At 38.3% G+C, this 23,522-nt stretch overlaps 1 protein-coding gene across 1 annotated transcript; it reads right to left on the bottom strand.

Annotated features, from left to right (window-relative positions):
* Window positions 1–20,973: 20,973 nt before the first annotated feature.
* Window positions 20,974–23,413, bottom strand: LOC111896970 (cytochrome P450 Tp4149). Its single transcript, XM_023892946.2, has 2 exons — window positions 22,463–23,413; window positions 20,974–21,720 (listed from the first exon to the last, which is right to left on the bottom strand). Exons 1-2 carry the CDS (start codon window positions 23,354–23,356, stop codon window positions 21,112–21,114), a joined length of 1,503 nt encoding a protein of 500 aa, XP_023748714.1. The 5' UTR covers window positions 23,357–23,413; the 3' UTR covers window positions 20,974–21,111.
* Between the last annotated feature and the right edge of the window lie 109 nt (window positions 23,414–23,522).

Raw genomic sequence — 23,522 nt, 5'->3', positions numbered from 1 at the left:
GATGTCATCTACGTAGAGAAGTAGGAAGGCGGTATGTGATCCTTTCTTGTAAATGAACAAAGAATGATCACATTTGCTGTGTTTGAATCCCAAAGTGAACACGTAATCAACGAATCGTTGGTACCAAGCCCGGGGCGCTTGTTTGAGGCCGTATAAAGATTTCTTGAGTAAGCAAACATGGTCCGGATAGGAGGGATCGGGAAACCCTGGGGGTTGGTGCATGTACACAGTTTCATGTAGGTGCCCATGTAAAAACGCGTTTTTCACGTCAAGTTGATGAATTTGCCATGCATTTGAGAGAGCAATGGAAAGAACTGTCCGTATTGTTGTTGGCTTCACCACGGGACTAAATGTCTCCCCAAAATCAATTCCTTCCTTTTGAGACCTGCCATCAAAACCAAACGAGCTTTGTATCGCTCTAAAGAACCATCAGACTTAGTTTTGTGGCGATAAATCCACATACTCCGTACCACATTCATATTCGGAGTTTTTGGGACTAACTTCCACGTATTATTGTCAATAAGGGCCTGGAATTCATCGTTCATGGTTGTATTCCAATCCGGATTTTTGAGAGCTTCCAAAAAAGTTTTAGGTAAAGGTGAAATAGATGATGTAGCATGAAGAATGAAAGGTTGTTTTGGTTTAGAGATGCCCAACATACTTCTGGTGTGGATGGTTCGATTAGAGGTAGATTGTGATATGGGGGGGGGGGGGAGGGGGGTTGTTGGTTGCTACATGACAGAAGATGGATGTGAAGCCTTGTTAGAACGACGTGAATAAGGAAACTGGATGGAAGGTTTTGATGATGGAGTGAGATGGAAGGTTATAAGAAAATCTCTCTCTCTCTCTCTCTCTCTCTCTCTCTCTCTCTCTCTCTCGCTCTCGCTCTCGCTCTCGCTCTCGCTCTCGCTCTCGCTCTCGCCAGTGGATGTAGGTAAGATTAAACTGAACCACTTTAAATATTGTGTTCATTTTTGGTTTGTAGTTTTTTGTAGTTTTATTCCGTGAGTGTTACCGAAATCATTTATCATTTTTCCTAAAGTCGCTTAACTTGTTTTCTTGAATACCCAAAAAATCGGTATCAGAGCTACGGTTGAAGATGAGAAAGTTAAGATCGAAAAATTCGATGGTCAAGATTTCGTTTTCTGGAAAATGGAAATCAAAGATTATCTCTACAAGAAGAAGAAATTACATCTACCATTATCCGAAAGGAAACCAGAAGTGTTGGAATAAGACGAATACATAGCAAGAGCTCTCAAAATGCAATCTATTGAAATGTGCCAATTTTTTTGGTCAATAGTTTACGGTGCAATTATACCAAAATGAAGTCAAGGATGAATAGTAATTTTATGTTTGAATTATGTCTGTTTTTGTATGTTTTATTTTTATTTATGTAATTTTCATATTATATTCATTTTAATTTTAAGTTTATATGTTAAATTATTATGTACTTAGTTAGTTAAAAAAGTGAGAAAGATATCATATTAGTCCAACGACTTTATCGCATTTGTTTTAAAAGGTCACTCTAAGTTTTTTTAAGGGAATGAAATATGAATTTACCTGCTAAAGTTGGGTTTAGTAGAGTCACGAAAGACAAGTCACTCAAAGTTCAAGGACCAAAAGTGTAACTTGGCATAATTATCAATTCAACTGTACCTCAATTGGGTGAACGTGTTTAATGAAGTTGAAGAGAGGTTGAAGTCTTAAAGTCAAATAACTAGTAGCCTTTAGTGTTGTACGTACTCATGTCCTTTTTTTTTTTTTATAGAAATTTGTCTTTATCATTTATTTGACTTTGGCAGATAAAACTCATATACAAATATGAGTGCTTCAAACAACTAAGTAGATAAAACTTCAAAAATGGTCCCTATGGTTTCCGGAAATCTGAAGTTTAGTCCCTTATTTGTAAAAATGTAACATCCATAAAGTTCGAGCCAATTAAAACTTTTTAAATCATTTAAATCCATTCACTCATTACAATTTGTTTTCAAAAATAGTTTAAACATCAGAGTCCCAGAAATCATTATCATCAATCGAGTAAGTGTACGGTCACGCCTTCGCCTTCCCGCGACCATCTGCTGAACCTGAAACAATAAACGAAAACTGTAAGTCCGAAAGCTTAGTGAGTTACCCCCAAAATACCACCACCATATGGATATAACCATAACATATAAACATATAAAAAAACAACATGCATAATGAGCCTTCAGCCTGATTGGACCGCCTCACAGGCCTTCAGCCCATCTGGACCGCCCTCCGAGCCTTCAGCACGTCTGGACCGCCTCGTAGGACCTACTGCTTATCTGAACCGCTCGTTGGGCCTTCGGCCTAACTGAACCCCTTTGTAGGGCCTTCAGTTTATCCGGACCGCCTGCCTATGTTGGCCTTCAGCACAAAGCAGGATTGCCTCAACCCAACCCCCAATCGACAAACATGTACACATACATATCATACGCTAGCATATATAACAACCAAGATGATCTAACAGATCACTAATCATAGCAACATCCTATTACCAAGGTACAGACCTAACCAGGTCATTAAGCATGTCACCATCCTAACTACCAGGATGTAAAGCAATAAGCATATCATAAAATAAACCCGAATACAAATCCAAAAAGGGACGACATTGGTGCTTTAGACCCATTAGATATAGTGAGGATAACTCACCTCACAACTGACGCGCTAAAGAGATAAGCTCAACTCTCGGATCACCGTCACAAACTCCACCACCTATATTCGTCATAGAACCATATCCATAAATTTCCAATTTCCCAAAATGCCTCCAGAAGTCAACTAGGCAACCATTGGTCAAAGTCAAAGTCAACGGTCAAGGTCAATAGTCTATGCTGACCTCAACTCGTCGAGTACAACCAGCTACTCGCCGAGTTCTTTGCATAACTCGTCAACTCGCCGAGTCACTTGAGTGACTCGTCGAGTTCTTAATGTTTGCGGACGTAAACTCCTTGACCAACTCGTCGAGGTTCCCTGCAACTCGCCGAGTTCATGTGTGTCCAAAGGTCGGGAAAACCCTAGCTGACTCGCCGAGCCCACGAAAATCTTCATCGGAATCGCTGAGTTGACCATGTAACTCGCTGAGTCCCTTCAGTCCTTCATCCAATCAGACGCTTTTTAAGCCATGATAAGGTTCCATATTGCAGATCCAGTTCCCCAAGGCATGTTTATCACATAAAGTTGCAAACTTTACGTGCATGCAAGGCTCTAAAGACTCTAAATGACAAATCCAAGCTTGAAATAGAGTCTTAAACCTAAGGAAAGTCTCATACTAGCAAAAGCTAGCAGCTTTATGGACTTCGAGGCCCAAGAGAGCTCAGATTTGAAGTTGCAACTTCAGATCTTAGCTCATACATAAGAAAAGATTCCTAATATGCTTGTAAAGCGCTAAAATTCACCCAAATGAGATCTAGAAGGAAATGAGGTCAAGATAGTGACTTGATACCTTCCAAGAGATGTAAACTGAGGTAGATATTAGATCCCCACACAATCTTTGCTCCTAGCCACTTGTTCTTTAAGTTTTTATCACCAAGAATCCTCTTTCAAGACTATCATAAAGGACTTTATGACTTGCAAGCTCTCGACCAATCCCTGACTTGGAATCAAAAATCTTGACAACAACTTGCAAACCAATGAAATTAATATGCATAATTCCCATAAAGACTTTCTGATATTCCCCACAACCCTCACTGCTCCCATTATTTAACCAACTTATTGATAATTTTTCCCCAAATTCCTTTTTATGCCAATCTTGAAAGTACCACCTTGATTGAGACTGAATAGATTCCACCAATACGCATCTAGCTCCTGAAGGCTTCCCGAATGCTACCAAAAACCTGAGCCTGCTGAAAACCAAGATTCCACACTCCCGAAGTGGGTAATCATACCCAAGTCCAAGGGGACATAAAGTATGTTGAACTTGATGATAGGCTGACACGTCCCTTGGACTTTACCCACCATTACTTATCTCCTTCAGATAAGCCTTGCTGCAAGAGAAGTCAATGAACCAAAGGTCGAGGACGCCTGACACTTACTCCAGAGAATCAACACCCACTCAAAACTGAACATATCCATCTTCTGGAAACGATTTACCAATCATAATCTGCCCAGAACTAGTCTGGGAACAACAATACAACATGAACTGAAATAATCCCTCAACAACTGATACTCGCTCGAGAATCCCGGTTCTCCCCTACTTAGGGTTCTAACTACCACCCACTGGTTCGAAACCCATTCATAACTCAACCGACTCAACCAGGCACGATCATTTCTGACCATGGAATGAATAACATATGCAGAATGATCCTCCCAGAACGAATTAATCGAATCCCAAGAGAAACCTGAATTTCAGCTGAAGACCTCCGAAATCCCCACTTATAACCGTTTATAAGCATAGAAAACTACCAATCTACGACCCAACATACCTTCCTTGCTTGCAATATGAAGGACAATTCGGCAGCTGGCCTTCCCATTTCCTGAGAATACGGGCCCATTCTTGCATCACAAGATACTCATGCCACGTCGATCCACTTGTGCACACCAGCGTTGATGTACTGTCGCCAATCACTATGACCAACAGACCCCGAGCTGAAAATACAACCTGACCCTAGAGGTCACAAGCCTACTCACTCCTTAGAACTCGAACTACTGGAAGAGCACAACCCTTGCCCTAGAAAACGACGTTCTAATCCATCAGCCAACCATTATATGTCCAACTGAAGACTCAAGCTGGTCATAATCATCACTCCCTTCCTGAGCCTCGCGACTCGCATTCCCGACTTCGAGCAAAACCCCTGAGGCCTCAAACCAAAACTCACTAGGTGTGGACCAACAGCTCGAATCCGTAACTCCATTGGGCTCTCAATAGATACCAAGTCCATCCCCATGACTGAGCAGCCACAACCAAAAGATTGACAGGAATAGAACCACTGCCGCGAACCATGGTATCCAACCATGCTACCGTCCCTGACCAACCCTTAGAATCCCATGAGAATAAATTCTCCTAACACTTCTAATGACCTAACAACTTATGAAGCCCCGCAAGACATAGACCAGATGAAACATGCAACTAACCCGAAATTTACTACTTATCCATACTCAACAATATTCCAAGATAAAATAAATACTGATCACAGACGATTGATCATATTTTTTTTTGCAGAATGGGGGGTTTCCAGTTACATACCAGAGACTTCTTGCGGCTCGACTTTGATCTCCCGAGGAATGATGACCGCTGGAATCCGAATTCCTTCCGTCCTCCACGCAGGACAATTGGACCTGAAATGACCTGGCTGGTGATAGTGAAAGCATATCTGATCCTTCTTGCAACCTCGTTGCACATGCCCTCTCTCCCCGCACTTGTAGCACCTGAATTTGTGCCAAACAAATATGTGGGTTCCCCCACACTTGCCACACACCTACTGACCCTCCTGATTTCCAGTACCCAATTCAGTAGCCTCCAAGCCTTTGTCCTCTACTAAAAAGTCTCTCCTCCTCTTTCCTAGTTATGACCTCACCATCGGCACTCCCCCAGTAGTGACTTCCTTGATACACGTATGAGTCCTATGCTTTCAGTAGTACGCACCCATACTACCTTCCACACCCACCCATATTTGTCTCAAGTATCACCACAAGACCCTAACAATATACCTATACATAGCGAGTGCTCAATCCTCACTCCTAGAGGAATGCTAAACATCTCATAACTGGCCTCCCAGCCTCTCACTACCCACCCATCCACCAACTGCCACACGACCCTCCATTGGTTCCAGTTAACTGTTGCATGAATACAATCACATACCACACAGCTTAAACAATCTTAGACTAAAAGACTTAATCCCAAAACGGTTGGACTCAGACAAGAGCTGCGCAGCAGGACCAAATCCCTTACCCTAAGACTATTTAACCCATGTAGCATGTGACTTGGAGCATTCACCCAATAGTTAATTCACACACGAAAGAGTCATACAACAATTAACTAGGTACTGTACAAAAGATAAGGCATCAAACATCAGGCAATTCTATCATACGGTTCTTGAGGATCCCTATCTTATCGCTAGCATGTTGTTCTAACATATCACATAATCAAATAACTGCATGGAATTTTGGGGTCTACTTACTAGCTCCGGCTGATCGTACACTTCACATCATCTTTTAATTATTTTGAAAACGATAAAAACATCATTTTGAAAATCTTTCCGTGATTTGAGACTAGATTCACACGAGTGTTCCTCCAATTCACTCAAACCAAGGCTCTGATACCAACTTGTAACATCCATAAAATTCGAGCCAATGTAAAACTTTTTAAATCATTTAAATCCATTCAATCATTACAATTTGTTTTCAAAATAGTTTAAACATCAGAGTTCCCAGAAATCATAATCTTCAATCGAGGAAGTGTACGGTCACACCTTCGCCTTCCTGCGGCCATTCGCTGAACCTGAAAAAATAAACCGAAACAATAGTTAACCCCAAAATACCAACGCCATACGGATATAACCATATCATATAAACATATAAACATATAAACAAACAACATGCATAATGAGCCTTCAGCCTGATTGGACCGTCTCGCAGGCCTTCAGCCTATCTGGACCGCCCTCCGAGCCTTCGGCACGTCTGGACCACCTCGCAGGACCTACAGCCTATCCGGAACACTCGCTGGGCCTTCGGCCTAACTGAACCCTTTTGTACGGCCTTCAGTTTATCCAGACCGCCTGCGTATGTTGGCCTTCTGCACAAAGCAGGATTGCCTCAACCCAACCCCTAATCAACAAACGTGTGCACATACTTATCATACGCTAGCATATATAACAGTCAAGATGATCTAACAGATCACTAATCATAGCAACATCCTATTACCAAGGCACAGACCAAACCAGGTCATTAAGCATGTCACCATCCTAACTACCAGGATGTAAACCAATAAGCATATCATACAATAAACCCGGATATAAATTTGACAAGGGTTGGCATTGGTTCCTTAGACCCATTAGATATAGTGATGATAGTTCACCTCACAACTGACGTGCTGAAGAGATAAGCTCAACTCTCGTATCACCGTCACAAGCACCACCACCTATATTCGTCATAGAAACATATTCATAAATTTCCAATTTCCCAAAATGCCCCCAGAAGTCAACTAGTCAACCCTTGGTCAAAGTCAAAGTCAACGGCCAAGGTCAACAGTTCATGCTGACCTCGACTCGACGAGTACAACCAGCTACTCGCCAAGTTCTTTGCATAACTTGTTAACTCGCCGAGTCGCTTAAGTGACTCGTCGAGTTCCTAATGTTTGCGGCCGTAAACTCCTTGACCAACTCGTCGAGTTTTCCTATAAATCGCCGAGTTCATGCGTGTCCAAAGGTTGGGAAAACCCTAGCGGACTCGCCGAGTCTCTCTATTGACTTGCCGAGCCCACAACAATCTTCATCGGACTCGCCGAGTTGACCATGCAACTCGCCGAGTCCCTTCAGCCTTTCATCCAATCAGATACTTTTTCAGCCATGATAAGGTTCAATATTACAGATCCAATTCCCCATGGCATGTTTATCATGTAAAGTTGCAAACTTTACGTGCATGCAAGACTCTAAAGACTCTAAATGACAAATCTAAGCTTGAAATGGAGTCTTACACCTAAGGAGAGTCTCATACTTGTAAAAGCTAGAAGCTTTATAGACTTAGAGACCCAAGAGAGCTCAGATCTGAAGTTGCAACTTCGGATCTTAGCTCATACACAAGAAAAGCTTCCTAATATGCTAGAACTGCCCTAAAATTCACCCAAATGAGATCTAGATGGAAATGAAGTCAAGAAACCGACTTAATACCTTCCAAGAGATGCAAACTGATGTTGATATCACATCCTTACACGTTCTTTGCTCCAAGCCACTTGATCTCCAAGTTCTTCTCTACAAGAATCCTCTTCCAAATCTTAAAATACACAAATGGAGCATTCTCACATGAATTAGGGTTTATGGACTATCAAGAGGCTGTAAGGGGAGGCTGAGGAGGCCAATGATCCTTTAAATAGGGTGCAAAACACCGGAAATTAGGGTTTCATCCTCCAGCTCCTACTCGTCGAGTCTTTTTTTTGGACTCGACAAGTAATTCACGTAAACACGTAGACCAACCCGCTGCTACTCGACGATTCAGGCAACCAACTCGTCAAGTAGACCTTGAAATCATTAGAATTTATAACCATAAATCAATACCTGAGAATCAGGGCGTTACAAAAAACCTCACAGATGGTCCTTGTGGTTTCAAAACTTTTAACAAATGGTCCTTTTTGCTTACTCTGTTAGCATTTAGCCGTTAAGTGAAGGGCATTTCTGTCATTTCACAACCACACTTACCATTTATGAATTTTTGACTTATTTAAAAAAATGTAGTTATTTAATATTAAAGGGCCCCTCCTCTCTCTCTCTCTCTCTCATCAATACCCAATTTATGACCCCATCTGAAAAAATATGAAGCCATATGTTCTTTACTATCTTAGAGCTCGACGACATCACCATTGCGATCAAAGAAACAATCCCACCCTTTCATCTCGTCGAAGGTGGAGGAAAAATTAGGAACTAAAACAAAATGGGAAGAGGGCAAAACGTTTACATGAATTTTAGGATGAAATTGAGGTGATATTGAGGGGATTTCGGTAAAGGGTGCTGACTTTGGCAGGGTGGAGCTGAAACTTGGTGGTGGCGGGGTGAGACCGTGTACAGACACCCAAAGGAGATGAAGGTGATGGCCATGAAATCATCGAAGGAGACACATCCAAATCCAATTCAAATAGGTTTTCTTCTTCAGCAAAGGAGCTTATAGATATGCCGAGGGCATCAGATCCAAACCAGTTTTATGGTTTTTAGTTCAGACTTGAAGATCTGTTTCTGCTTCGACGTGAACCGCTAAAAAGGACAATGGACACTTATGATGAACACTACCGGGAACGACGAAGAACTCCAGAATTCTTGAATTGTTTTGTTGTGTTTTGTTGATCAAGATTTGATGGTAAGTTCATCGTGGGTTTTTAATCCAACTATGGATTTAGAGAAACAATCGGTTATCTCCACTGAAATCAATTGGTTCGTAGTCGGGGATATGAGAAAGAACATCGTTGTGAGAGTTAGTTCGTTGATGGTGGCCACGGAGGATGGTTCCCATTTTGGATTGTAGGGTTTGATTTTTTCGTGACAAAGTTCTTCTTCTCCAACGAGAAGATCGTCGGAGGTGTAAATGGTGACGAAGAAAGAAGATGAAATTCCCAGCACCACTTCAGAGAGAGAGAGAGAGTGAAAGAGAGACAGATAGGGTGGGGCCCTTTAATATTAAATAACTATATTTACTTTTTTCTTTTTAAAATAAGAGAAAACTTCATAAATGGTCCCTGTGGTTGTGAAATGAGAGAAATGCACTTCACTTAACGGCTAAATGCTAACGGAGTTAGCGAAAAGGATCATTTGTTAAATGTTTTGAAACCATAGGGACCACCTGTGAGGTTGTTATAAATTAGGGACTAAAATTCAGATTTCCAGAAACCACAAGGACCTTTTTTTTGAAGTTTTGTCAAATAAGTATGAGAAAAAAATACCAGATAGAAAACTGAAAGTAAGGTAGTTTATTTTGTGCAGAGCCTTTCCGTTGGTAGGCAAAAAACTACGAGTGGTACTTTACAGTGAGTGATCAGGTTACAAGTGTAATGTAGCCTTGTATGATTGCAATTTTCTTGGTTAAAAAAATTCTTCTCTCTCTCTCTCTCTCTCTCTCTCTCGTTTGCCAGTGGACATAGGTCAGATTAGACCGAACCACTTTAAGTATTGTGTTCATTTTTGGTTTGTAGTTTTTTTTTTGTAGTTTTATTCAGTGAGTGTTACCGAAATCATTTATCGTTTTGTTTGAGGTCGCTTAACTTGTTTTGTTGAATACCCAACAAACTAGTATCAGAGTTATGGTTAAATACGGGAAAGTTAAGATCGAAAAATTCGATGGCCAAGATTTCGTTTTCTGGAAAATGCAAATCAAAGATTATCTCTACCAGAAGAAGTTACACCTACCATTATCTGTAAGGAAACTAGAAGTGTTAGAACATGAGCAACGGGATCTGTTAGAGAGACAGGATTTTAGTGTATTCAGGTAGGTTTTCATAGGCAAAGAACGTTTATTACAACATTTTCAATGAAAGAACAATGTTTGGGCTGCTTAAGGCGTTTTCTAACATGTATGAAAAACCCTCAACGGTGAATAAAGTTTTCTTGATACGACACTTGGTGTATTTGAAGATGAAGGAGGGTAGCTCGGTGACTAATCATGTTAATGAATTCAATTCAATCATTTCAAGGTTGATTTTGGTTGATACTGGATTTGAAGATGAGGTCATGGCGTTGCTGTTATTATCTTCACTGTGTAAAAGTTGATCCAGAACAATGACAATAGTTAGTAGTTCAGCCGAAGGTACTAAGATGGCATTCTAAGATATCCATAACTTAATCCTTGGTGAGGATGTGCAGAGACGGAGTTTCGGAGAAGCTTCCATTAGTCTTCTAAGTAATGAAGACGGAGGAGGCGGTGCTAGAGGAGGATCGAAGTCAAGAAAGAGAGGTCAATCGAAGAATGGAAAGGATATTATCTGTTGGAACTACAAAGAGAAATTTTATTTCAAAAATCAGTGCCCAAAGCCTTCGGTAGATAAAGGCAAGAAGAAAGTGAATATGATAGTAGATTCTGAAGATGATGCACTCATTTGTTGTATAAAAAAAATCAACGAAATCCTGGATCATGGATTCTGATGCGTCTTTTCATGCTTGTCATGCTAGAGAAGTAATGCAGAATTTCAAGCAGTACAAAGGGAAAGCCATATTAGCAGACAAAAAGATCCTAGATATTACTAGAGTTAGGGATGTGGTCCTCAAGACGACTTGGGGTACAAAGTGGACTTTGAAGAATATCATGTGAATTCCTGACTTTAAGAGGATGTTAATATTAGTGGGGTAGCTTGATGATGAAGGTCACTATGTTACATTTGGTGATCACTAGTGGAAAGTGACAAAGGGAAACTTAGTTGTTGCTAGAGGTCAAAAGTAGGGTACACTTTATATGGTGGAAGTTTATGATGCTGAAGCATACGCTGTTGAAGAAGTTGGGATATCTACTATATGGCACCAAAGACTTGGACATATGAGTGAGAAGGGAATGAAGATGCTAGCCTCCAAAGGAAGAATACCAGATCTATAGAATGTGATAATTGATTTCCGTGAGCCATGTGCTATGAGTAAACAGATGAAGGTTACTTTCACAAAGATATATCATCCGCCCAAGTCCAGGAAGATGGAGTTAGTTCATTCAGATGTTTATGGTCCCACTTCAGTTTCTTCAGTGGGCAGATCTCGATATTACGTTGCTTTCATTGACGAATGCACAAGGAAAGTTTAGGTTTATTTCTTGAAGCATAATTCTGAAGTTTTCAGCACATTCAAGAAATGGAAATCTATTGTAGAGAATGAAACAAACTTGAAAATCAAGTGTTTTAGATCAGACAATGAGGAGGAATATAGTAGAAAAGAATTTTTTTTTTATTATGGTGTTGACTAGGAAATCAGAACGCGAAGATTGTTCCGGAGACACCTGAATAGAATGGAGTAGTTGAGAGGATGAACCACTACTAGAAAAACTGCCTTTAATGACACGCAGTAATTTATGATATTCAAAAGCGTGTGTCCTAAAAATAATTTCATCTCTTATAAAATTTCAAGGATAGAGGACACGCATTTGTGCGTGCCCTAAAATTAGTGTCCAAAAAAACACACAGGGTTCATGTGATAAAATGTGTGTCATGCGCGCACGTCGCTTTATATTTTTTTTTTCATAAACACGCGTTTTAGAAGCTTGCGGGGGAAAGGAAGTTCCAAAAGTTTGAAAAGCCGACATGTTTACTTCTACCTTCTTTCAATCGTTCTTATCTCTTTCTCACACAATCAAATACCACAAAAAACCTTCACTCGGAGAGGCACGATGTCTCTCTCACCATCATTGCTTTTTTCTCCCACAACAACATCACACCATCACCAAATCTCTGATCTCCGACCGATGTCTCAACTCATTCTTTGCCCCCGCTCTAATTTTTGAGTCAAATATCCAAAATACGAACCACGATGCGCTTCTCCTATCTCCCATACCAGTCGGCAGAAATCATGGAGTCTCGTGCCTAAAATTCTATATAGGGCCACAAAATCGACTATTTTTGGAACTAGGGTTCCAGTTCTTATTGAAATCGAAGGTTTTTTGGTCACCAGGCCATGAAATTGAAATCAAAGGGGGTACAGTTGTTGGAACCATGACTATTGTTGGAACTAGGGTTTGGGTTCATAAACCCTCCATCTACTTCTCTCGATCTTCAGTTCCTCAATGGAAGAGCTGTATCAAAACTACAAAAATACAGTAAACTTCTTTCGGGGCACCCTGTACTAATCCTTTAGTTGTAGATATTGATTTAGTAGATTTTATATTTATGTATAATCTTACTATGTTCTTTCTCATATTGTTGCTATTTTTTATGTGAAGAGAACAACAAATGTCGTCTAAAAAGCCAACATTGACTCCAATGTAGAAGAATATACTCAGATTCCGTCGGTCAAAATCACCAAAGACTATGCCGGTGAACCCACACTCCAACTCCCAGGAAAGGATTCCGATGAAGTTGCTGTGCAGAATGGCAATCAACTTCCAACCCAAATCCATGATGATGATGATGATGATGATGATGCCATTCTTTCATTTTCAAACAAGGAATCTTTTTCTTTCACCAACAATTCGTGTAATCACTAATCACTGATTCTGTTACTCTGTCAGTTCCATTATTTTGTCATTCATTTCCTTCCAACCTGAATTGTTATTATTATTATTATTTTTTTTATTGTAGATGACGCAGTGAAAAATGGCTCTCAAGAATCTGGTGTTCCTTTGGATGATGGTTATTCTTTACATGCCAGCATCATCTATCCTCCTGGTCTTCAACTTCCAGGAAAGGAATCCGATGAAATTGATGTGCAGAATGGCAATGCCCGAGTTCATGAACAAGTCCATGCTGCTTCTTTTTGTGAACCCAAAATCCAACTTTCCGGAAAGGAATTTTATTCCAATTCTAATGATGCCCTGAATGGCCATGGTGATGGTCATGAACCCAAACTCCACCAGTTAGGAAAGGAATCTCATTCACACTCCGATTCCAAAGTTGACAAAATTGATGTGCCAAATGGCCATGGAACTAATCGACTTTCACCAACTACTCCCTGCTGCTCCTACTTCTAATAAACACTCAGGAAACGACTTTGATTCACATTCTAATTCCAAGGTCGGCCATGAAAAAGAAATTGTTAAAGTTACCAGTCAGTTTTTTCAAGGGAAAGAAGATTCATATGAAAGTCAAATGAATAGGAAGCAAAACAACAGAGGAGAATTCCTGGAGCACTTTCTGATTCTGAAGCTAGAAGCAATTTAAATGGGCTGCATTCAGATATTCCCAAACATATGGAAAACCCATGTACTGAAAGGGTGTGATTGTAATTTCATCACTCTTTTGTCTTACAAATGTTTGATTGAAAAGGTATTTGAGGTTTGTAGTCAGTTGTATGGATTCAAAATTGAGATTCCTTGTTTCAGGGAAGACAACAATACAAGTGGACTCTGTACAGGCAAATGTTAATTCCAAAGATGTAGTAATATCAAAAAGAGAAGACTAACAAGATATCCAAAATGACTTCTACCTGTAGTTCTTGATGACTCATAGTTACACTAGTTTGCACGTTATGTCTGGGTGTTTGATGAACTGCCTCAGTTGGGTTTTTTTTAGCAAGTCTTGGAATCCTATTTAGGGGTTTTCGTTTCCAAAGATCGGTTCAATCTGATCAAGTTAATGGAGCAATTTTGCATACAGGGACATTATAGCTATTACTGCAGTCCATAATATATGGTTAATATAACTAAATATTTTATTTATGATGTTCTTTTTAGGCTATTTGAACGGGGTCTAGCTTATGTTGGAACTGATAATCTTTCATTTTCTTTGTGGGATAAATACATTGAATATGAGTATCAATTACGGAAATGATGGAATCTTGCCATGATTTACACATGGATATTGGAGATTCCTAAGGGAGGAGGGAGTCGTTCCCTCCTAACCCACCGAACCCACTACCACATTAATTTTTGTGTCTTTTTTTCTTCATCGTTCCCAACCCACAATACATGGAAATCCTATCTTTTTGAACCCACTCAACCCACTCAATTAAAAAAAATACAAAACAACCAGGGTACAAGTTTTAAAACACATGGTACAAGAGAAAATGAGAAAGAGAAAATAGAGAGATGATGAAGTGGGTTAGTGAAACCAATCAACCTACCCGTTGAAGCGGGAATGGTATCGTCGATAACTCTATTGCTAATTAATATTTTACCTTTGATTGTTTTGTATTTTTTTAACCGAGTGGGTGAGTGGGTTCAAAAATATAGGGTTTCCGTATGTTGTGGGTTGGGAAAGATGAAGAAAAATGAAAGAGAAAAAGTGATGTAGCAGTGGATTCAGTAGGTTGGGAGGGAATCACTCCCTCCTCCCTAATCAACAGTTGGATCGATATTTTAACAGATGATGATTGATGTATGCTTTTTCAACACAATCTTTCTTTAACTAGTCAAGCCACATATTTTCATTCTACTTTTTTTTTTTTTTTTTTTTTTTTTTTTTTTTTTTTACTTTTGAAAGCTTTAGGGAATTAGCTGCTAGTCTCCCTTTATCAGAACTCGGAATAGCTGAAGAACTTGAAGCTGCAGCAAGGGTAAAAGGGGAATTCAAGAATCAAGAAAGTGAGGGTGAGATCCATTCGAATGATAGATTAACTGACGCTAAAGAGTTGGAGACCTATATTTCCCTTAGAGAAGAGCTTTATAAAAAAAACTAAGAATTTAGAATCTAAAATCATAGATTTTGAAACAGCCATCAAGAGACCTTATTATCACTTTAGGCCACTTAATGTTACAGAGCTTGAAAACTGGCATAACTACCTTGATTTCATTGAAGGATGTGATGACTTGAACAAAGTAATCAAACTGTATGAGGGAAATCTCCGGAAAAGTCCCAATATTTTACCCTAATTTACAAAAAAGTCCCAAACTAAAATTGGTTTATGAAAAAGTCCCAAAAACCGGTAAAAATGACGAGTTGGCCCTATTTTCTCGGTTTACCGGTTTCATTACTTACCCGGAAACATTAAAGACCCATTATTTTACCATTATTTTCATTAAAGTCCTATTATTTTACAATAATTTGGGACTTATTCATAAATTATGGTAAAATAATGGGACTTTTTTAAAACCGGTTAAGTAATAAAACCGGTAAATCGGGGAAATAGGGCCAAATCGTCATTTTTACCGGTAATTAGGATTTTTTCATAAACAAATTTTAGTTTGGGACTTTTTCATAAATTAGGGTAAAATATTGAGACTTTTCCGGAGATTTCCCAACTATATGAAACATGTCTAATTGCTTGTACAAATTATCACGAGTACTTGATACGTCATGTATGTGTACAATGACTTAATGCAACACTTTAAATGAAACTAAATTATCATATTACCCTTACATTCCAACAAACAATTTTCAGTATTCATCCATTTTATTTCTCATTTGTTACTAAGTTAGGGTATATGGTTTTTGTTGAAGGTGAAGATGAACAAATGTTTGTCATTTTTTTTTTATTTTTATTTTTTTTTATTTCTCATTTGTTACTAAGTTTAGAAAATAAACGGAGACTAAATGAATTTCATAATTTTTGTTTATAGCTCATTCTCTTCAGTTTGCTTCTTACTTCCAATGTTATGCCAGATAACAATGGAGATTGATGGATGTCGGTTAATAGCCTTTTCTGGAGCATATAAAGCAATAAGTTATTAGTATTTTTTAAATAAATAAATGTTACTCAATTTGAAAAATGAAAGGGAATAAAAGTAACTAAATGTCGATATTTTTAATTTGAAGGTGGTGGAGTGTCTAATTAGGTTGGCTGAAGACGATGGTGGGACAGTTGAGGAGAATGGTCCTATTTTCTTGGCATGTGATACTATTTTAAAATCTTCTTTTAAAGGTATGTTATTTTGGCTATTTATTACCCTTATTTGTGATATTATAATTTCTTTTATTCTTGTTTTTCTTTGTGGTATTAGAGAGAGGAGATTGGGGTCCACATTGATGATTCTTATTTTATCAAGCTGTTCGGGGTGCTGTCATCATGGGCAGGTATAAATATAATGTAACATTTATTCATTTCTTGGTTTACTTATTTATTTATTTTGGGAATTTTGATGTTAATTTAAATTTTTGGGTTTTGTCAGAGGATGATGTTGACTGGTCTAGTACTATGATGGCTGCAAGCATCTGCTCTCTGATATTGGATTCAACATCCGAAACGGTTCTTGAATGCCATCCACATTTTACCCGTAAGACATCATATGTAATGCTCATTTAGGATTATTCTTTATTTTAGTAAGGTATATTAACAAGTTGAGCTAATATTTAATTTACTTAATTGGTGATTGGTATTTGTATTTTCTTTCAGGAACATTAACAAGCCGATGCAGATCTTGTTCAAATTGTTATCTCGGGTATGTATGTCAGTTTGTTATTTTAATGTTATTTGGATCTTGTTCAACATTATCACAAAAATGTATGTGTTGAAAAATCATCACAAAAATGTTTTTCTCATTAAACATGCTTGTCCTTGTAGTTCTATTGGATAAGAAACCCGACGAGGTTCCCATGGTAAGTGTAATTTGGTGTTTTGCAAGTTTGTTTCACCACAACAACTGATTTCTCATGTTTGCTATGATACTATTATGCTTGTGCAGCCTGTATAATCTGTGCTAAGTAAGATCATGGAAGAGTTTGAGAATCGCATCACTAGTCAAGTTGAACTGGTAAAGCTTCTTAGCTATGTTCTTTCCTAATTTCCTTGCTTGGTGTTTCAAGTAGAAATATAATTACTGCAAAGTTGTCTTACAATCAATCATACTTGCTTGACATTTTGTATATTCTTGATCACCCGAAACTTGAAGCTACTAAAGATACCTTTAATGAAAACATGACTTATTGGTAGATCATTTTGATTACACTCTCATACATACCATGTGCATTATTAATTAGTTGATATTGATATTGTACAACTGACATGATTATTGTGTAGGATTTCCGTGTTGTTTTTGATCAAGAGTTGGGATTGATATTGATGCTAAGAGACATGATGATTGGTTGGATACATGAAGGGTTTTAGAGCATCATTAGACAGCTTAATGATGAGTTACTAAAACAAGAAGGTTCCCCTTTATAGCAATGTAGCATTAGGTTATATAGTTAGGGAAAACCTCTGAATAACAATGTATTATAATATCAAGGTATTATAATTTTTTGACATGATGTTATTGGATCAAATTGATTGTTTTGGTATATATTTTTTTTTCTATATTTTTGTATTATGCGTAAAATAGTATCGTAAAGGCACGTCGTATATGCATATTATAAATGGCTGCTGAAGTTTATGACATGCAAATGTGTGTCATCTTCATTTATGACAGGGGCTATAATGATACGAAACTCGTGTCCTAAACGCGTGTCGTAAGGTTACGACACGCAAATGCGTGTCGTCTTACTTTATGACAGGGCCTTCCTTGATACACATAGCATGTCGTAAATGAGCGCCATAAATGCGTGTCGTAACTGCACGTCGTCTATAGACGACGCACAAAAGCGTGTCGTCTCTCGTTATGACAAGGCCTTCCTTGACACACATTTGCGCGTCGTTTGAGCGTTTTACGACACACATTGCACATCGTAAAAGGCTGTTTTTCTAGTAGTGAACTAAACATTGAATGGGAGGGCTAAAGACATGATACTACATGCATGTTTACCAATACTATTATGGGCAGAATCGGTCAACATAATATATATTTAATAAATAGAAGACCCTCATTCCCTATAGGTTTCAAGATTCCAGAAAAGCAATGGCAAGGTCAGGAGATTTTGCTCAAACACTTGAAGGTATTCGGTTGTGTCTTGTATGTTCAAGTTAAAAACTCAGAGAGAGACAAACTAGAGGTGAAGGTAAGGAAGTGCACCTTTATAGGTTACGGGTTGGATGACATGGGGTACCGATTCTAGGATAACGAGAATAAAAAGGTTATTAAAAGTTGGTATGTTGTGTTCAACGAGAGTGCTCTATACAAGGATGAACTTGAAAAGAGCTCTGGAAACGACAAACAACCAGAAAAGAAAGATTAAGTTGATTTAGAAGAAATATTAGATGACGACGTTGTAAAACCTATCAATACTATAGAGATAGGTCAAACTTCAGGAAGTAGTGGGAGCTCAGATGTATCATATGATAGTATTTTAGAGGATGAGGTTGAAAATGAAGCTGAGACCGTTACACCTATTGTCTGTAGATCTACTAGAGTACAAAGACCTACAGTCAAGTATTTTCTATCAGATATTATTTGTTGTTGACTGGGAATGGTGAATCTGAGTCTTATCTAGAGGCCTTGAGGATGAAAGAGTCCAAACAGTGGAAGAAGGCTAAGGAAAACGAGTTGAGCTCGCTGGACAAGAACCACACTTGGTTCTTAGTCAAGCTCCCAACATGGAAAAAAGCACTACAGAACAAATGGGTGTCTCGGTTCAAAGATGAGATTGATGGCAAAAAAAACAATACAAGGCAAGGTTGGTGGTCAAGGGGTTTCAAAAGAAGAAGAGAGTTGATGACAATGAGATATTCTCTACAGTTGTGAATATGACTACAATCAGAATGGTCTTGGGTATTGTATCCTCTGAAGATCTCCATCTAGAGCAGCTAGATGTTAAAACAGGCTTTCTCCATGACGACCTAAAAAGAGACATCTACATGACACCACCAGAGGGTTTTCCCATAGTTGGTAAAGAAAATATGGTGTGCAAACTGAAGAAAATTCCGTATGGATTCAAGCAAGCTCCAAGACAGTGGTACTTGAAATTTGATAGTTTCATGCAAAGGAGTGGGTACAACAAACAACTCGTACAATTCATATAACCCCACAATACCCATTCAGATTCCCACCACAAACGTCTTTGGTTGCAGCTTTCCAACAAAAACGTCTTTGATTGCATCTTTCCAACACACCATATTTCATCTGTTGATACTGGTAATTGTTTCTCTTTCTCTTTCTTATTTGAGTCAGTTTCGATCCATGTTGGTTAGGTTTACAAAGGAATTGAAATTTAGAAGCTTTCAGATTCTTCATGTATAGATTATACAAATCTTTACCAAGAAATTTGACTTTCTAGATCAGGCTAAATTACGTTTTGAAGATCTATTTTTCTTGTTAATTACTAGTAGAATTCTATCTTTGTAAATCTCAGATCAAGGGTTTCTAGGGTTTTATATACTTTGATCTGTAATAATATGTTTGAACTAACACACCCAAATTTTTTCTACTTCGTGGTTGCTGATTTTGATTGCGATTGATAACTGAGCTTGATTCTGATTTCTGAAAGTAAGATATGGACGAAGATAGAGAGTCAACAATGTAATAGGACCGTACTCCCAATCATAGAAGTGCTAACAATCAAGTGTTCGACTTGTCATGGTGAATTCGTGGAGGAAATGGATAGTGTCAGAAGCAACCACCACCGCCACGACCACCTTGAAGATGTTCCTGACGGTGGTTAGTCGTTATGGCCTCCGGTCTTTCTCCACATGATGAAAAACCATCACCGTCCCCGAATATTTTGCCACATTGACTTTGATGATGATAACGAGGAAGAAGACCGCCACCAGAGCTACAACTTCTGGGAGGGTGGAGACTCTGATTTGGACCGTGAGTTTGAGTCCATCATGAGGAGGCGGGGTAGGAGCTCCGCCACCATCCTCCACCTCCTCCAAGGCATTCAATTCGGATCTGAAAACAATACATCACAAGAACGTGATCGTGATCATGATAAGGAACGTGTTATTCTGATTAATCCTTTTAATCAGACAATAGTTGTTCAAGGCAGCGGTGGTGGGACCCATCCAATTGGTTCTTTAGGTGACTATTTTTCATGTCCCAGATTAGACGAATTACTACAACATTTTTCTGAAATTGACCTGAATAGACACGGAACCTGACCCATACAAAAACTAGGCGGTGGAAGCAATGCCAACTGTAAAAATCAATGAAAATTCGGTTAATGTTCGGTTTGTTTGGATGATTTTGAAGTTGGAAATGAAGCCAAAGAAATGCCATGCAAACATAAGTTTCATAGCGAATGTATTCTGCCATGGTTAGAGCTTCATAGCTCATGTCCCGTTTGTAGGTTTGAGTTACCTTCTGATGAAACAAGACCCGGCCAAGAGGCAAACAGGTCAGGAGATAGTGAAGATAGGGATGAAAGAAATCTGAGGCGTTTGTCTCTTCCTTGGCCTTTTAGTACCTTATTTGGGCCAACAAATGTGCCCCAACCCGCCTCGATGCCATCTCCATCGAGTTCAGGTTCATCACCGGCCCATGGCGAGGATGAGGAACAGTAAGTTTTCATGTTTGTTAGAGAGTTGTGTACAGAGACCAGTTGGGAAGTGTAATGTTGATATTATCGGCTTTCAAAAATGTATTTATACATATTATATTAATGTTCTTGTGCCTTTCTAAATCGTATAATGACATATTTATGCAACCAATTATGACCAATTTGCTATAAAGGTCATGGAAGTTGTTAGTGTTAAGTTATAGTCATGTTCTTTGGATCAATAAACCGTGATTTGTGTTCCTCATGCATATAATAATGATTGTCCAAGAAAGAAATTAAGAACAACAAATAATCTCCTCTCATAGTATGTGTTTGATCAATTTAATCGTAAAACTAAATTAACATCTAAATCATAACATGATAGGATGTTCCAAAAAAATAATGTATGATTATGGAAAATCAATCATATCTTAAATTTAAAAGGATTTGTGTTTAAAGCTAGACACATCTTCGGTTACTACATCTATTATGAAACATATATTCAGTATTATCATCATTGAAAGTTACATACTATGGGCATGCAACTACTAGAAACGAGAAGTTGCCACAACAATTAAAGGAGATTTCTTATGGACAACAAGGCCATACTTCTCACTCATGTCCAAATCCTTTCCTTTTACTCCATCTGGTAATGCCAAATCGAACTTGTATATCACATTTGCTAATGCTAATTCAATGATGACTATAGCGAATTGAATCCCAGGGCACCCTCTTCGTCCACCACCAAATGGAAGAAACTCAAAGTGAAGCCCTTTGTAATCTGTGGAAGAGTTGAAGAACCTTTCAGGCCTAAATTCCTCTGGGTCTTCCCATAAGGTAGGATCTCTTCCTATCGCCCAAGCATTCACAATCGCTTGTGTGCCAGCTGGAATGTCGTAACCCATTACTTTCACATCTTGTGTTGATTCTCGAGGAACAAGTAGTGGAACTGGAGTATGCAAACGTAAGGTCTCCTTGATGATGGCTTTAAGATAATTCATTTTCTCTAAATCCTTTTCCAAAATCATGGATCTTCCTTGTGCTATTTCTGTTACTTCTTGTTGTACTTTTTCCATTATGCTTGGGTGTCTTATTAGCTCACTGATTGACCATACCAAACTTACGAATGTAGTATCTGTTCCAGCAACAAATACATCCTACAATAAACATAAATTTTAAATGGTGTTCCATTACTAGTACTCTTGGGTGTCTTATTAAATCTTATTGTTCCTTTAGCATCTTCATTATCGTGTGCGTGTTTATTAAAATCATTAATCCTAACAATCCCTTCCCTCTGTTGAAATCGTCGAAGTGGGGTGGTAACCCAAATATTTTAATGACATTTATTATAATAAACTAATCATAAAACAGTAAAAAAAAATAAAAAATAAAATAAATAAATAAATAAATCATGATGTCTAACATATATAAGGCATGCAACCTCATTTGAATCACTTAGACATCTCTCATAATTGTTATGATAGTTCTAGTTGTCTTGTATAGACGAATCATAACAAAATAATGACAATGAGACTATTCGAATGAAAAATCCAAATAGAAACAAAATCTACATATTATACTAATTAAACCACATTAACGATTTTTTGAAATTTACTATACTTTCAAATATAACTTGTGTTTAGTACATGGTAGTTTCTATGAATTTTGTAGTTTAGTTGAGTAGTTCTAAATTTTCACAACATGAGTGGTTTTGTAGCTAACTATAGTGCTGTTCTAATTTAAACCTTATTTTCCTTTACTTCGGTCTTTTAATTCTAAATAGAAAATTCATATCCCGGCTTCACCTTAATTTTAACTAGAAAATTCTTATCCCCACTTCACGGGGGACATATGCCAACTCTTTAATTCAAAATTAAAAGATGAAAATAAAACTCTTACCAAAATGAGGGCTTTGATGACATCTCTATGAAAGGTAAAGCCAGTTGCGTTATCTCTTTGTACATCCAATAAGGTGTCAACAAGATCTTGATCTTCACTACCTTGAGCATCCACTTCTGTTCTCTTATTTACATGTTCTTCAACAACACATTCAAAAAAGTCATCAAATTCTTTAGCAACTTTATGTGCTTTCTCCTCTAAACCACTCAATCGGTCTATCCAAGCCAACCATGGAATATAATCACCAACATTGAAGCCACTGAGCAGATGCATAAACCTGTCCATTATGTCTGCAAACGTTGACCCACCATATTTCCTACCTAGACTCGCCATGCAGAAAATGTTATTCGTAAGCCAAAAAAACAGCTCATTAAGATCAACTAAAGAACCATCACTGTTTTTGATCTTGTCAATCATAAGAGCCACCTCTTTTTCCCTCACTTGTTGAAATGACTGGACTCGTGTATTATTTAGAAGATGGACTACAGCGATGCTCTTCAGTTGCCTCCAATACTCTCCATAAGGAGAAAATGTTATGTCCTTGGAGCCATACAAAAGTATGTCGGCAATTCTTAACTTGGGTCGGCTTGCAAATTTCAAATCATGGGTTTTCAAGATCTCTTTGGCTGCATCAGGTGAAGAGGCAACAAGCATGGGCACGTTGCCAAGGTGCATCAACATGAGTGGACCATGTTTTTTGGACAGGGCCTCAAGTGAGCGGTGGGGGCTCAACCCTAGTTGGTGGAGGTTTCCGATGATCGGAAGCCTTGGTGGAGATGGTGGTAAATTTTTGTTGGTTTTGGAAAGAGTTGAAATCCATTTGAAACTGATGAGAATTATTAAAACGATGCATGAATAGTAGAAAAGGGGGGAATTCTGTAAGAAAGAAAACATTTTCCCTTACCAAGAGATTTTGATGCCCAATAATATGGAATGGTTTATATAAAAAGCTGAAATCTCAGCACACAACAATTCTATCATTATTATTTCTTGGAGTTAAGCGTTTCGTTTCTGTGGTATGTATTATACTACAATAGATAGATTATTGTATGGATAAGGA

Source organism: Lactuca sativa, chromosome 1 (assembly GCF_002870075.4).
Source record: "Lactuca sativa cultivar Salinas chromosome 1, Lsat_Salinas_v11, whole genome shotgun sequence".
NCBI lineage: Eukaryota > Viridiplantae > Streptophyta > Magnoliopsida > Asterales > Asteraceae > Lactuca > Lactuca sativa.
The sequence above is the reverse complement of the archived record's forward strand: the minus strand, read 5'-3'. Positions and strand labels throughout refer to the sequence as shown.

Excerpts from the sequence above, each read along its gene's own strand:
- LOC111896970 (XM_023892946.2), bottom strand. The coding sequence starts at position 23,356 with ATGTTTTCTTTCTTACAGAATTCCCCCCTTTTCTACTATTCATGCATC. Across the intron at positions 21,721-22,462 it reads TCATCAAAGCCCTCATTTTG|GATGTATTTGTTGCTGGAAC; the intron begins GTAAGAGTTTTA and ends TGTTTATTGTAG.